Source organism: Brachypodium distachyon, chromosome 2 (assembly GCF_000005505.3).
Source record: "Brachypodium distachyon strain Bd21 chromosome 2, Brachypodium_distachyon_v3.0, whole genome shotgun sequence".
NCBI classification, from domain to species: domain Eukaryota; kingdom Viridiplantae; phylum Streptophyta; class Magnoliopsida; order Poales; family Poaceae; genus Brachypodium; species Brachypodium distachyon.
Genome location: NC_016132.3, coordinates 10,772,947 through 10,786,490, shown reverse-complemented (window position 1 = coordinate 10,786,490; position 13,544 = coordinate 10,772,947). Strand labels below are relative to the sequence as shown.

Sequence of the window (13,544 nt, the reverse complement as noted above, 5' to 3'; positions counted from 1 at the left end):
CCTACGGGCGTCGCCATTGTCGGAACCGGCGACCGCCGGCATGAGATTTCACCCGTCCCCGTCAATCCACAGCAAGGATTTTTTTTATCAAGCCACATGATTTCGTTAAATGCTTTGAAAGAACTCTGATTCAAGTCATTCTGATAATACTCGCTGCGTCGCAGCTTTCTTCTATAAATGATGATACACCTTCTTGGGTGTATTCTAGAAAAGAAAAGAAAAGAAGTCGTTCTGATAAAAATTGCTAGCACAGCAGCATGTACAATCACGAGAAGGTGCAGAAAAAGCACAGCTTCTAGTTTGATTTGCCATGCTTCAACCTCAGCGCCTATAAATTCGTTCCTCTACAACCATCCAAGATCCTAATTGAAACCCAAAGTTCTGGCAGTGCACATTTCACTCAGACTGCCTTCAAGACATGTCAAGACTAACCACAAAGAATGAGATGATCTGTTTGCACTCCAGAAGTTCAGGCCCTTGTGTACCTTACAAGAATCACACGGGAAAATGATGAGTACAACATGCGGTAATTATAAGCTTCTTCAACATCCAGCAGAACCAAGTAGATAACAATAGTATTATTATTCATGACAAGAACAGGACAGCCTCATTTAAGTTCGCACAACATACGGATTAAATACCGACAAGAGATACAATGGTTAGGGCTTTGCAGCGCTCCGAATCAGGAGCAGCTGGTGTCCAAGTACAAGAACAAATTCCTTTTTGGGTACATAAAAGCTCAAACATAAATGGGTGGTGCTTTCTTTGACCACTGTATCACCCAGGCTAGTTCCCATCAATGGCAGCTCAGCAAAAAAGAATGAGCATACATTGAGGAAATGAATGGATAGATATCTACCGTAAACCTATAATGTACACCGCTGGAGTGTGTCCGCCTCAGTTAATTCTCAGTCGATAGTATACATCAGGTGTGCAGAGTAGCAAGAATAAAAGGCACTCTGCTGTTTTACTCGACAATGTCTTCTTTGGTCACACGGCGTGAGCACCTAGTCCTCTTCGAGAGGCAGCAAGCACAGCCTTCAAGGAGCTCAAGATCCTCATCACAGGTCAGAATAGAGGCCAACTCTGGGTTTTCCAGCAACATCTTGGAGGTCAGAAAACCAGCAATAGTCCACGTCTGATATGACCGTGATTGCTTCCCCACGAATCTTCCAGATCGGGTGTCATAGTATTCCGGCCACTTGTCAGCTGAGAGCTGCTCCTCAGCCACCGCAACGGCCCTCCTGGCCAACTCTGGTCTCCCCATTTTGATACAGGCCAGTGTAAACTATAAGCAGAAATGAAGATTGGTTAGTGATGATTTATAAGCAAGAAATGGTCCTAGGGTTCTGGAAAGTGGGTTAAGATCTATATACCTGCCACAGTAGGGTTGGCCAAGATCCACCATTATGATATGACCATGGGCTGCACGTGCACAAAATGGTTAGATGTCAAGAACTATGATGTGATGTTTTCAGGAAAGATATGTAACTTTTGAAAAATGGAAGAGGTACCACGGTAATGATATGTCAGCAAACAAGAGACGAGAACCATATGATGAAAGAACAATTTAATCAGCATGATGGCTTACGTGTTCTTAGGGTCACTGCCAGTAACAATGCGCCATTCATTATCTTCCATTGCAGGGTAACAGATCTTGAGGGGCATGTTCGCTACAAGATCATCCCATTTCTCTTCAATGAGGCTAAGTATTCCCTCAGCTTGTGTTGGAGTGGTTAGAGATGAAGATATGGCCCAAAGATTGCCAAGAGAGAAGAACCTGAAATCCATGTGGGCTGGCTGCAGGTTTCCAATAAGATAACCCCCTTCCTCAGGAATCCAATCAACAAGCCAGGAAGGGATTTGCTCAGGATAAATGTTGAATTTGTTAGTTGCATCATGTGAGTATTCTTCTGTCTTGTATCGGTAGATCTCATTTATCTTCTTCATATCAACCCAGTAGTATTCCCTAATGTGAAAAGACAATGCACTGAGCCTGTTGTTGATGGCACGGAGTAGGTGTTTTGAGCCATCATTCACAGTAATCATTTCTCTTGAGCATCTTAGAGCAGAATAGAACAGAGCCTGGAACAGGTAAAGCTTGCTAAGTAAAGAGATTCTCTATCACTGATAACCTGTTAGATAAATCTAGGTTTAAAGTAGCAGCATAATGTTGTTTGAACTTTCAAATTAATATGTGTTCAGTAAAAGCATTGGTTCCTTCACGGCAAAAAAAAAATCCTAGAATGCTAGCAATCGTAAACCAATTCTAAAATATAACAACAGCCTATCGAACTGACTCGTCATTGTTTGAATTCAACTTACTTGAATCTCAAGAGGGTGTCCATGTATTCCCATCCTCCTGTCTATCATGCATGATCCGTCTGTGACCAGTAAAGTTGGAAACATGTCAAACCCGTCAGTCAAACACAAACTCAAGATCAGTTTAATGCCGGTTTGGACATCCACTCTTTCTTGCAAAGAATAGTCCCCTGTAATCTTGCAGTATGCTCTGAGTAAGATAATCCACCAAAGTCCTGCAAACGGTTAGGTTAGGTTAGGTTAGGTTAAAGAAGAAGGATAAACATTTCAAATTACTAACTTGATGTCATTCAATACTAACACCTAATTTTCAAAAGGAAAGGGATTATGTTCGAGAGGCGGGGAGGGAAATATACCAGAATCAACTGGAGCTACACGGCCAATAGCGGATTCACCAAAGTCAGGGTCCAAAACCTCCTCAAATGCTTCGTTGTTTTCGTCAAGAGGAACAGTCCTAATCTTAAAGCTGGCTGGCATCAAGCCTTGCCCAGGGCTGTAACAGTCAACAGTTTTCTCCCAGCTCTGATCATCAAATAAATGAGAAAGATCAGTAAATGAAGAAAATTTGATTCAAGTGCCAGATAAGAAACTAAAGTTCACAAACAATTACTAGCAAGCCAGTTTAGTGGCGTTTTATGGTAAATGTGATCACATCTTAAGGAAATTTGGACAAAAGTTGTAGATTTTTCTCGTCTGTTCTAGGCTTTTCGAATCGTATAAAAAAGTGAAGTTTACTCAGTGTGGTAGTATTGCATACAGATAACTATTGTTACCTCATAATTGCCGTTTAGGCTAATTTAGGCTAAGCTATGAGGATGTATAATCGCTACCAAACAAGTACTGCTTAGTACATGTATGAAAGAGACATATTAGACTCCAAAAGTGAAATCTTATCTCTATTTCACCCATAGAATACAATACAAGCCAATTAGAACAGGAATTAATTAGAAGAAAAAAATTCACATGCTGAGAGCAAATTCATTAAGGAATGGTATGTTACGTTTACTAATGCCGAAAATTCTGATGTACTACACATTCAAACAACGCAAAATCGGTGTTAACTTCCCCCCAACTAGCAAGTGACGTGCACGCAATCAACACTAGTAGTCACAACGCGCTAATTTTCAACTCAAACTAAGCAATCCGGATCCCCAATAGGCAAGGCGCTCACCTGCAGCTGCAAGGTGTGGAGGAGGAAATTGCGGACGATTTCAGTCTCTCCGCGCATGAGGAAGGCGAGCGCGGAGGGGACGAAGTCCCTGATGAAGACCTGGTCGTAGTTGGCCACCTCCGTGCACTCGGGGTCCTCCGCCGCCACCGTGCCCACCGGTTCGCCGCAGTAGCTCACCACCGCCCTCCTCAGTAGCCTCCAGGCCTCCCTCTCCGTCTCCGACTCCTCCCTCACCGGCGAAGCCAGACCCTCATCGGTCGGCGGCGCCGGCTCCTCCACAGGCGGGGTCTCGACAGGAGGGAAGGAGCCCGGGAAGAGCACGCGGTCAAAGAAAGGGAGGTTCCCGGCGACGGCGGAGCGGGGATCGGAGTTTACAGGGGTGGGGGTGGTTGTTGGGGTGGAGCTCGGGTCGGAGTGCGAGGTCTGCGACGCCGCCGAGGCGAGGAAGGGGAGGCGGCGGCCGTGGTGGTGGTGCTGCGGGTGGGGGCGTCTCGGGAAGAGCGGGGTCACGGATGCCTTCGCGCCCCCGGCTGAGACGGACGAGAGTAGGCGGCGGCGGCACGGCCTCACGGCGGCGGCTGCGGCTGCGGCGAGCCCCATCGTAGTTTGACCATTCATATGGCAACTCCGGTGAAGGTCACAGACGCAAGATGTGGAAACTTTGTAGGGGGCTAGGCGCAAAAAAGGAGAGTAAAGGCCTCAACGGTAAGGCGGGTTATAGTAAATACGTGGTCGGCGAGGTGTGAGTTGCAAAATGGCAAGGTTCGGTACGGTTTGGTTTAGGTGGAGAGGTGGCGTAATGGACGGGAAGATCTGAGGGGAGGCGACCTTTATAGAGTGCGGGGGGTAGTTGGTGGGACCCACCCGATATTAAAGTGCATGTTTTCAATGCTTTTTTTATCTCTTTTTTCTCTGCCCCTTCGGCCTAAACGGGGCATTTTCGAATCTGGCCTTCTTTGGATTTTTTTGGGGCTTCTGAATTTACCGTTGTCGGCGTTGTGCTTTCTATTTTTGTTCTTCCTTGCTGGTAGACTGTTCATAGAGAGGTGGGTTTAATTTTAGGTTTCCAAGGTGTTTGCACTTCATATTGTTACCTCATAAGTTTTAAATTCAGCTAACTTGTGCAATTTTTTACATATTCAAAAAATTTTAACGACTATTTGTAGTCAACATTTACATGTGTGCAGCTAAGATTTTCAGATCTAGCAAATCGCACAAACGCCAGGTTAAAAATGAAACTCATTCTAACCAAAACATGTTCTGTACGCATACAAATAAATTCAAGCACACGTAGTACAAATAATAATGGTATGTTGAGATAAACTAGAAAAATCAGCATCATGTATTATGCGAACTAGACTAATATATGTGATAAGTCCATATTACAACGTTGAACTAACCATATAGTTTAAATTCACACACACCGAACTCCGATACTAATTAAAACACATCCTTCAACTATTCATACCGCTTAAATTATTCTTGATCCAGCCAAAAGATTGTTTACACGTACGTGGCAGGTTTTGACCAAGTTGACTGGCACATCATACATGCGAGACGCTGAAACTTTAACAGTAGGCTCTCAACAACGTTTATGATTTCCTATAAATAATTAAAAATTTGGAAATTCAATTTTGAATTCAAAATTTGAGTCTCAAACAAAATATGTCATTTGTTGTACTTATCGTTTGCTCACTGAAGCCCAAATTTAATAGTAGGTTGTGTACAAGATTTTTCGTTTTATCTTTTTTGGACTGAAAAATGTGTGTTGACTCGGTCAAAATCTGCCGGGAATGTGAAAACCACCTTCTGGCTAGGTCAGGGGATAATTTACACAGTATTAAGAATTGAGGGTTGTGTTCTAACCGGTATTGGAGTTAGTTTAGAGCTCTAATATGGATATATCTCTTAATATATCGATGTAGCAGAACATCCGATCCATATTACTTGTGACTATCCAGTAAATCAACGACAGATAATATGCATGGGAGGGAGCATGTAACCAAATCAGCGACGAATAATATGGATCGGTGAGACTACTAAAAGAATTGGCATGTACACCTTCGGTTTCAAAACATATGTGCTGTTGATTATCCGTAGATCGAGTCACGTATGGAACTATGATCATTAGTTCTCTTATACATATATAAGTGAATGTAAAAAAATATTGCAAAACAATTCTGATGACAAATTTAGTGGTGACATTAATCTGACCATCATAAATTGTTTTAATTAATTAGTGGCCAAAAAGAATAAGTTAGACTCTTGACTTTCCAAGAGAATTCGAGTGTTCCCTCTCCTGCCTTAAAAAAAATAGTGTTCCTCCCCTGCCGTAAAAAAAAGAGTGCTCCCTCTCCTCTAAGTAATGAGCTCCATAACTCTTTTTTCATCTCAATTCTCTTCCATTTCCTTTTGTATTCAATGTCTTTGCAATTTTCTCTAAAACTCATCGGGGGTAAGATTTCCGACTTTGACTACACCCCGGGCAAGACAACTAGCGCTGGAGTCTGGACACCGGCAACACCGTGCAGTGCCGGTGGGTCGTCATAAACTCATAATCGAAAACATGTAGGGTCGTCCACACACCACATATCCGACACATGCCCGGAAAACACCCGCACTGACATGTGGACCAAAAGGTGTATATGAATCTTGCTCGGCCCATATGTCCGTGAACAGTCTGTATAATCTCTCTGTGTATGAAGCATTTACGAACGGTCACATGGGCGCACCGTCCACCTCTCGCACGCCAATGGCCTGACCCCTGTTAATTCTTAACCAGCGTGAAGCCTAGCGTTGGATGTTGATCGAACGGCTCAGGGTCCAGCGTTCGTGGAGATCGTTCAAACCAGCCAGCGTTTCAAAGTTTAATCCGAAAGGGAGTCATTGGTCTGCTCGGGAGTATTAAAAAAAAAACTGTACCAATTGTGGTAAAAAAAGAGAGGAATGGAAGCTGTCCCATGGGCCCCGTTAGTCGGTGCCCGCGAGGCGCATCAGGAAAGGATATGGTCGGTGTTCACCACGCGTCTCTGCATCCCGTTGTCTCCCTTTGGCCTTAATTAATTTGTACCAACACTACTGTAGCACATATTCCTACATTCACCATTCCACACCGTGCGAATGGTCAAATGAGGAAGCTGCCTGGTTGCTGCTGAATGATCTCAGTATGGTTGCAAGTCTGGATCTAATCACACGGTTAAGAGTTTCAAGGTGCCCTTGGAGCAAAATATGTTTGTTCACGTTTATGCAATAACTGAAATTGTTTTCAATGAAATCTTTATATTGCAAATTAATCCTCGAATAATTGTCAATGGCAGCAGGGAGAAGGCACACACTTCTCTAAATCCCGTGTCCCTGCGTAAATTCTGTGAGAAGATATTCTTGTTCTTGAAAACAATAAATCTATTTCAGTTTTGCCTGCAGAAGTGGAAAACATCTAAAATACCATCTTATAGGTAGACACGCAAATAGGAAAGCTGATGTCATGCACTTGTACATGCCCAATTCCAAAGTGATCTTGTTTGCCAGAGAACGCACCACGAATGGACAAAAATGAAACGTCTCTTCTCTTTCATTTTATTTACGGAGTAGAAGAAATAAAAATCTGAATTTACGCGCATTGGTCTATCTTGCAAGCACCACGCCAACCAAAAGCCAAAACAGGAGAAAAGCGAATGAATTAAGGGGATAAGACTCGTGGGATGACCTGGCTGGCACTGATGGCTACTCCTCCTCTGTCTGAGCTGACCCAGACGCCACGAGGCCAACGTGAACTTTTTCTCCTGGCCTATAACCTGAACCAAGTAAAAACTCCCATGTACGAAGGATTCTCCGGAATGGATTTTGTTGCTTTGCATGCCGTTCTAGTAAAACAATGGGAAAAACCATGTGGATGAGAGACGAGAAGACAATTAATTTGGAGTAAAAAAAAACAGCTCAACGAGGACACATCATGAAAGAGAAACCTGGCTCTAGGATTGGACCTTATTGGTGCCACATCACGTCGCACCAGAATACAAAACGATTTCGCTTTACGAAATCTGTGGTTCGGAAACGACGAGACCCACGTTCCGTTTGGAAAACATCGAAGAAGTATCTATTAGGCATTTCCAATAGAAGGTACTAAGCAGGTACTAGTCCTACGTGAAGGAGAGATGAAGAGAAAAAATTAGTACTAATTACTTGCAGAAGTAACAGCTTGTGCATGGATACCAAGAATGAAAAAAAAAATGACATGTGAGTCCATTAAAAAAAAATAAAAAAAACAGATAAAAATTAGTAACGGCTTGCCATTGAAGATGCCCTTGCAGTATACAGTACGGGATTTACGAGAGAAGGACTTGTGCAAGGGGAGAAAAAACGTTGCGTGGAGTTTGCTGGATCGTCCTCTCCGTTGCTCACACGGATAACGTCCGACGCGGCGAATGAAGATAACGCCGGAGACCGGAGGCCCCGCTTGGCTGAGAACCATTCAACCATGGGGGCTGGCTGGTCACTGTACCAGAAATAAAATCCGAAAAGCCAAAAGATTTTCCTCTCAGCGTGCGAAAACTCTTTACTAGGAATCGGGCGTCTGGACGTGAGAATCGCTGTAATTATCACATCTCAAGAAAAGGGGGGAAAAAAAAGACGGGGACGTACTTTTGGAAAGGTTCAAATATCTACAGTTCACCCTTGATAATCTGGATTTTGGAACATGTCTGCTGCACGGCATATCGGAGTGTGACATACACGCTTGTTAGTTTCCGGCCAAAGCTGCCAAGCCGTTTTCCTAAAAAGAAAAACTGCCAAGCCGTCAAGGTAAGGAGATTTTTGAGTCCCATGCTGGTATAAGAGCCGTAGATCGCTGGAGCAAGATCTCAGCATGAGCACAATCGATTGACCAACAGCAGCAGCAATAAGTCCAAACTCATGTCGTTCACCGCGGTGGCATCCAGGACGACCGATTGGAACGCCGTCCATAAACGAATTCAGATCCATCGGCGCTGACGCGCTGTGCTCGCAAACTAGCGACCCCTGCCAAAAAATAGCCAAGTCTACCACGGATAAGGGTGGTTTTGGTGCAAAACTCTGGGATCCTTGTCATCAAAAGAATCATAACCTTTGCTATGTGACGCGACATGTAGGGAGCGATATCTGCACAACCTGAAGGTGGCCACGCACACATGACAAGATTTCAAAACAGGTTGGTTAGGACTGCACTCCAATATACTCCCAGTAAAATGTTCTCTGGTTCAGTAGTAACATAGTGTTATTTCCTTAAAAGAAACGGCAACAAAATGCTATCACTAGGAATGTTAAAATCCTCAAAAGACCATCAATAGCTAGTCAATACCGAGTACTGTGATTTACATGGTCCTCAAGTGTCTGCCAGAACTCATTACCAACCTCTTTTGGTGACGGCTGAACAAACAATATCAAGGACTTCGCAGGCCAGGAAGATGTATAAGGTTGGTAAGAAACTACTCAACTAGGCAAGGGAAACTAAATCAAAAGCAAAATACATCATATTATCCATAAATTTGTACACATCATATGTAACATCTGGTCCTCTGGTCAGACACCAAATGCTGATTGCAGCGTTGACCTCATGCTGGACGACAGGAGTGCACTTTGAGCAATATCCTGAAAGTTTTTCTTGGCATCTGAAATAAAACCATAACAGTGCTAAGGTCAGACTTCAAATATATTTAAGCGAGCAGATTTTTCATTACAAGGCTTGTAAGCGACATGATTGGAGTGGCACAAATATTATAAACAACTCCTAGTGAGATATGAAGTTGACAAGATGTAACAGCAAAAATTTCATGTATTACGAGGAGACTCCAGCAAAATAAAACCTTGTACTATCCAAACACAAATAACTGGGCTCAGTGGGCCAATTTTCACGAGTAAGACTTCAAACAAGTTACAGAAGTTGTTTTGTTGAGAAAATGATCTAAAGTGACCAGCACATTAAAAGAAGTGATGCGAAAGAAAGTTGGCTAAAGCTAAACTGCTAAGCCTATTTGGTTTAGAACCACAAAGTCTCAACTGTTCTGTTGCTACATCGTACAATACATTCCAAATAGTTAAATAAAGATGTTGAAGTTATGGCTCAGTCTATTCAGCCAAAACAAACAGTACAAAACTCTAGGTTGATAAGTTTGCAGATAATTTACATTGTTTGCTTTAAATATTTATCAGTTTCCTATCTGACTGGTCAATTAAAGTGAACAGAACAATCTCCAATAGGGTTACAATAAATGTAGTTTTTGCAGGAGAATCCACACCTTTTTTGCATTTAGTAAACCCGATAATATTTGCAACACTGAGACTCAAGCACACTCCAATGACAAGAAGGTAATCAGCTTGAAGCCTGATGAGCGAGAATATCCCAAGAACAATCCACGCAGCAGCCTGAAATATGAATGGATCTCATTTTTATAATCTAAAACACTTGCCGCAAAGTTCTATTCAGGAGTACAAATCAAATAGACAGTACCAAGGAACATTTTCTTTAATCTGGCCTTGGGCCTCGAGTGATTCATACATTCAGAGAACACTCCACATTAAATTTTCAGTTCTATTCAGGAGTACAAATCAAACAGAAAGTAACAAGGGATTTTCAATTATTATCCAGTTTCAAATAATTAAAATATCAAGAAAATGAGAAGATTTGGAATTTTATAATTGGAAAGCAATGCCCAAATTTTCTTTTAACATGGTTATGATGATGCAGTATTTGCTATTTTATGCTTGATTCGAATTATATATTTAGTTTAGAACAACCAGTAACCGTGATCTAACAAATTGATAGGTTTGACGCCATTGCCTTTACAGACATCTGGCACCAATGCAATTATGCCCAAAGGTCCTTTTCTTGCAGCATGGAAAAAGGTTTGTAACCAAAACAGACACGACAAAATGGGAGAGTTTTTAGCCTTTCTTTGCAAAATGAGGCCATCCATTTTAAGAAATTTCATAAATTTACCAATATTTCTCTAGTGTTCGTGCCAATTTGCATAGGTCATATTAGACATGCTTTGGGACTCCCACGTCTGACATTCAGGTTTCAATGATGAAGCTCGAAACTGTGTGAAGTTTAGGCATGGTGCTTACAAATAATTCCTACTGTTTCAGGCATACCATTGGAATGCTCCTGACTTCTCTTTCCGATAGCTTGGCATGTTGGACACTACGATCAATGCTACATTCTAGTTCTTGTATTTCTGTCGCGGTAAACTACTTTTGACATAAGCTAAAGAGTAAAACATATACCTAACTTGAGTACTCCCTCTGATCCATAATGTGTGTCTCATATTTAGTACAACTTTGTACTAACTTTGTACTAAATCTGAGACACTTATTATGGATCGGAGGGAGTACCATATATCAAAAACAAACATATCTTGGAAATCTGATATTGGATAAAACAACATGTGTAGTCTTATGGTTCTACCATAGGACATAGGTAGTGAACATAATATCAAATGAAGAGGTTTCTAAAACTTCTGTGAATTTGCGTTTTCATCGCCTTCCAAGGGATTTTTTGCATTAACAGTCACCAAACAAAAATTATAGTATTATATAGAAGGCTCTTATCCATGGATGATACTTAAATTTACCTAAATACATTTGAAAGAGTCGTGAATTTAATATCATCCTAGAAAGGCCCTACTCGTTTTCTTCGAGAACATTACCATCAGCAGTCAGCATAGAGTTACAAATGTAGGTGTCATCTTATAAAAAGCAGTACTGCCACCAATAATATGTCAAGACATCTCAAATAGTCTCCCAGGCAATGGGGTGATGTTTAACATAGAAAATGTCCAAGGAAGAACAAAATTTATGGTCCTCGCCTTAAAAAAAGTTCATCAATCCCTTTAGCTTATCATGCTTCAATATGCCTGGCTGTGGTTTGTCGTCTAATATTTCTTAGTAAATTGTTCATGTTCATGCTCATATATTCCATTTCAAATGAGAGCAGTTGCAAATCAAATATATGACGTTATCATATACTCCCTCCGTCCCATATTCAGTGACTCAAATTTGCCCAAATATGGATGTATCTATACCCAAAAAGCATCTAGATACATGTAATATTTCGTTACTTAATATGGGACAGAGGGAGTACTTGCCGAGCAGATATCTCAAAACACAAGAATCAACAAATGATATGTGTATGACTCATTTGATTCCCAGATATCAGAAACATAAATAAAACCATAGTGATATCAACACTTACCGCCAAGTAAAGAGTCCACCAGAACAGCCACGAGTCTTTCTTGTTCATCCTAGCAAGGGACTGGAACAAAACAACTACTTCAGCTTTGTGGTGGGCAGTTGCACAAAGCTGCAAACGAATAGCAAGAATAAAATGCAAACCTGTTCATCAAGGCATTCAAACTTCCAAACGCTATTGCCCTCGTCATTAATCTCATTCCACCACCGCAGTCCGACCAATATTCTTCCACTGACATTCTTAACCACCCAGAAGTCGAGTGCTGCTAGGAACACAGTTACAACAAAGATAATGACAAAGTTGTGCACAAACAGCGCGGACAGTATGTAGAATGCCAACGCCCCTGCCTTCAAACCACAAGTTATCAATATCAGTAAAGCATGCATACACTATGTACAAAGGATCCCTATATACAAATTCACATATCTTTCAAGAAGAGAAAACATGGTACCTTGAAGAGCACATGGAAGAGGCATGTCTTTGGATTTGAATAATTCTCACTAACCTCCTGTAACAAGAAACATAACTATCACACTATAATTATCTTCACTACTCCTAAATCCCCATCATTCCCTCTCCTAAAAGGCTAAAACTCAACTACGCAGAGGAAATGTTAAGTACAAGTAATATAATGCAGCAAACATAAGTAATTGCATTCACTCGTCATAGAATAGTGACGACTAGCCCGGATCTGGGAAGGGGAGTAATTTCGTTATTCTCTGTAACTCTGTTACACATGAATAGGAGAACTAGCCAAAGATTTTTCACACACCTCCAAGAAAACCCTAATCTGGGAGCCTACGGCTCAATCAGAGAAATCCAAGGATCTGAAGTAGTTCCAATCTCAAACCAAATCGTAGACGTAAAAAGGGGAACCAAACGAATCTCGTGTACGAAGCGAGAATCGGGAAAGGAGCATAGCTATTTTTTCAGATCATATAAGGTACGGAGCTATTACCTGCGATTGGTACTGATCCATCAGGTTCTTCCTTCACTCCTCGGCCTCTTCGAGCAGTACTGTCCCCGCGTGAATTTCAGTTGCGGCTGCTTCGCCTTCACGGATCCAATGGCCTTTGTTTTGCGACTTTTGGGAGAAATCGCTCGAGGGTGTAGATCGAAGAGGGAAGGGTGACGAGGAGGGTCAAAAGTGAATGGAAGCAGCAATGGAGGGTGCGGATTGAAAGAATTTTGGGAAGAGTGCATCGAGATTCCTTCAGAGGGAAGGGTGGATATTGCAAAAAGGAGGAGCTCAATTCAGTCATTCGGTGAATCAGTGCTGTTCGGCCTATAGTTTTTTGATAAAAGACTACCTTTCATTTTCTCTTTTACTACTCGTATTAAAAAATGAAAATTAATCTTTCTCGCAAAAACTATCATCCAAGCATAAACTTTATTAAATATATTTTTTATGAGTAAACCATGTAAAATCATGTATGTATTACGGCAGCAATTTGCAAAGAATGTATAATTGGTAGTCAGTAGTGACACGTGACATGTGTCTACGTAATATACATGATCCAATTTAGAGAATATAGATAAAATATTTAAATATGAGAAAATAAAATCTACAAATGAATTCATGTTGTACCATGTCATTTTAATTTAGAGAAAAAATAAAGAATTATGTAAAGCCTGAGTAAACCGAAGTAAGAATTAAATATAAAAGGAGCGTGCTACACAGCGGCGTCCCCACCTAATCAACCGCAGCGGCGTCTGCTTTCCGCCCGCGTTATCTCGCTCAGCCGTCTGCTTTCCGCCCGCACACGCTGCTTCCGTCCGCACATCTCGCTCCGTCCGCGCATTCTTGCGTGACATGCACGCATGCCC

General features: G+C 41.8%; 2 protein-coding genes across 2 annotated transcripts; both read right to left on the bottom strand.

Annotated features, from left to right (window-relative positions):
* Nucleotides 1-563: 563 nt before the first annotated feature.
* On the bottom strand, nucleotides 564-4,312 carry LOC100824983 (neutral/alkaline invertase 1, mitochondrial). The gene is made up of 6 exons (XM_003567602.4): nucleotides 3,494-4,312; nucleotides 2,679-2,844; nucleotides 2,326-2,537; nucleotides 1,592-2,085; nucleotides 1,377-1,425; nucleotides 564-1,288 (listed from the first exon to the last, which is right to left on the bottom strand). The coding sequence occupies exons 1-6, from the start codon at nucleotides 4,109-4,111 to the stop codon at nucleotides 968-970; spliced, it is 1,860 nt and encodes a 619-aa protein (XP_003567650.1). The 5' UTR covers nucleotides 4,112-4,312; the 3' UTR covers nucleotides 564-967.
* Nucleotides 4,313-8,702: 4,390 nt separating this feature from the next.
* Nucleotides 8,703-12,865, bottom strand: LOC100824680 (Golgi apparatus membrane protein-like protein ECHIDNA). The gene is made up of 6 exons (XM_003567601.4): nucleotides 12,676-12,865; nucleotides 12,169-12,225; nucleotides 11,861-12,064; nucleotides 11,721-11,780; nucleotides 9,766-9,892; nucleotides 8,703-9,138 (listed from the first exon to the last, which is right to left on the bottom strand). Exons 1-6 carry the CDS (start codon nucleotides 12,694-12,696, stop codon nucleotides 9,050-9,052), a joined length of 558 nt encoding a protein of 185 aa, XP_003567649.1. The 5' UTR covers nucleotides 12,697-12,865; the 3' UTR covers nucleotides 8,703-9,049.
* Between the last annotated feature and the right edge of the window lie 679 nt (nucleotides 12,866-13,544).

Bases quoted from the DNA above. Each gene is read 5' to 3' on its own strand.
- LOC100824680 (XM_003567601.4), bottom strand. From the start codon at position 12,696: ATGGATCAGTACCAATCGCAG. The intron at 9,893-11,720 runs GTAAGTGTTGAT...TTCATATTTCAG, and splicing joins GGTGGACTCTTTACTTGGCG to GCTGCTGCGTGGATTGTTCT. The intron at 9,139-9,765 runs GTGTGGATTCTC...GTTTTATTTCAG, and splicing joins GTTTACTAAATGCAAAAAAG to ATGCCAAGAAAAACTTTCAG.
- LOC100824983 (XM_003567602.4), bottom strand. From the start codon at position 4,111: ATGAATGGTCAAACTACGATGGGGCTCGCCGCAGCCGCAGCCGCCGCC. The intron at 1,426-1,591 runs GTAAGCCATCAT...GTGCACGTGCAG, and splicing joins GGCAGTGACCCTAAGAACAC to CCCATGGTCATATCATAATG. The intron at 1,289-1,376 runs GTATATAGATCT...TTCTGCTTATAG, and splicing joins GGCCAACCCTACTGTGGCAG to TTTACACTGGCCTGTATCAA.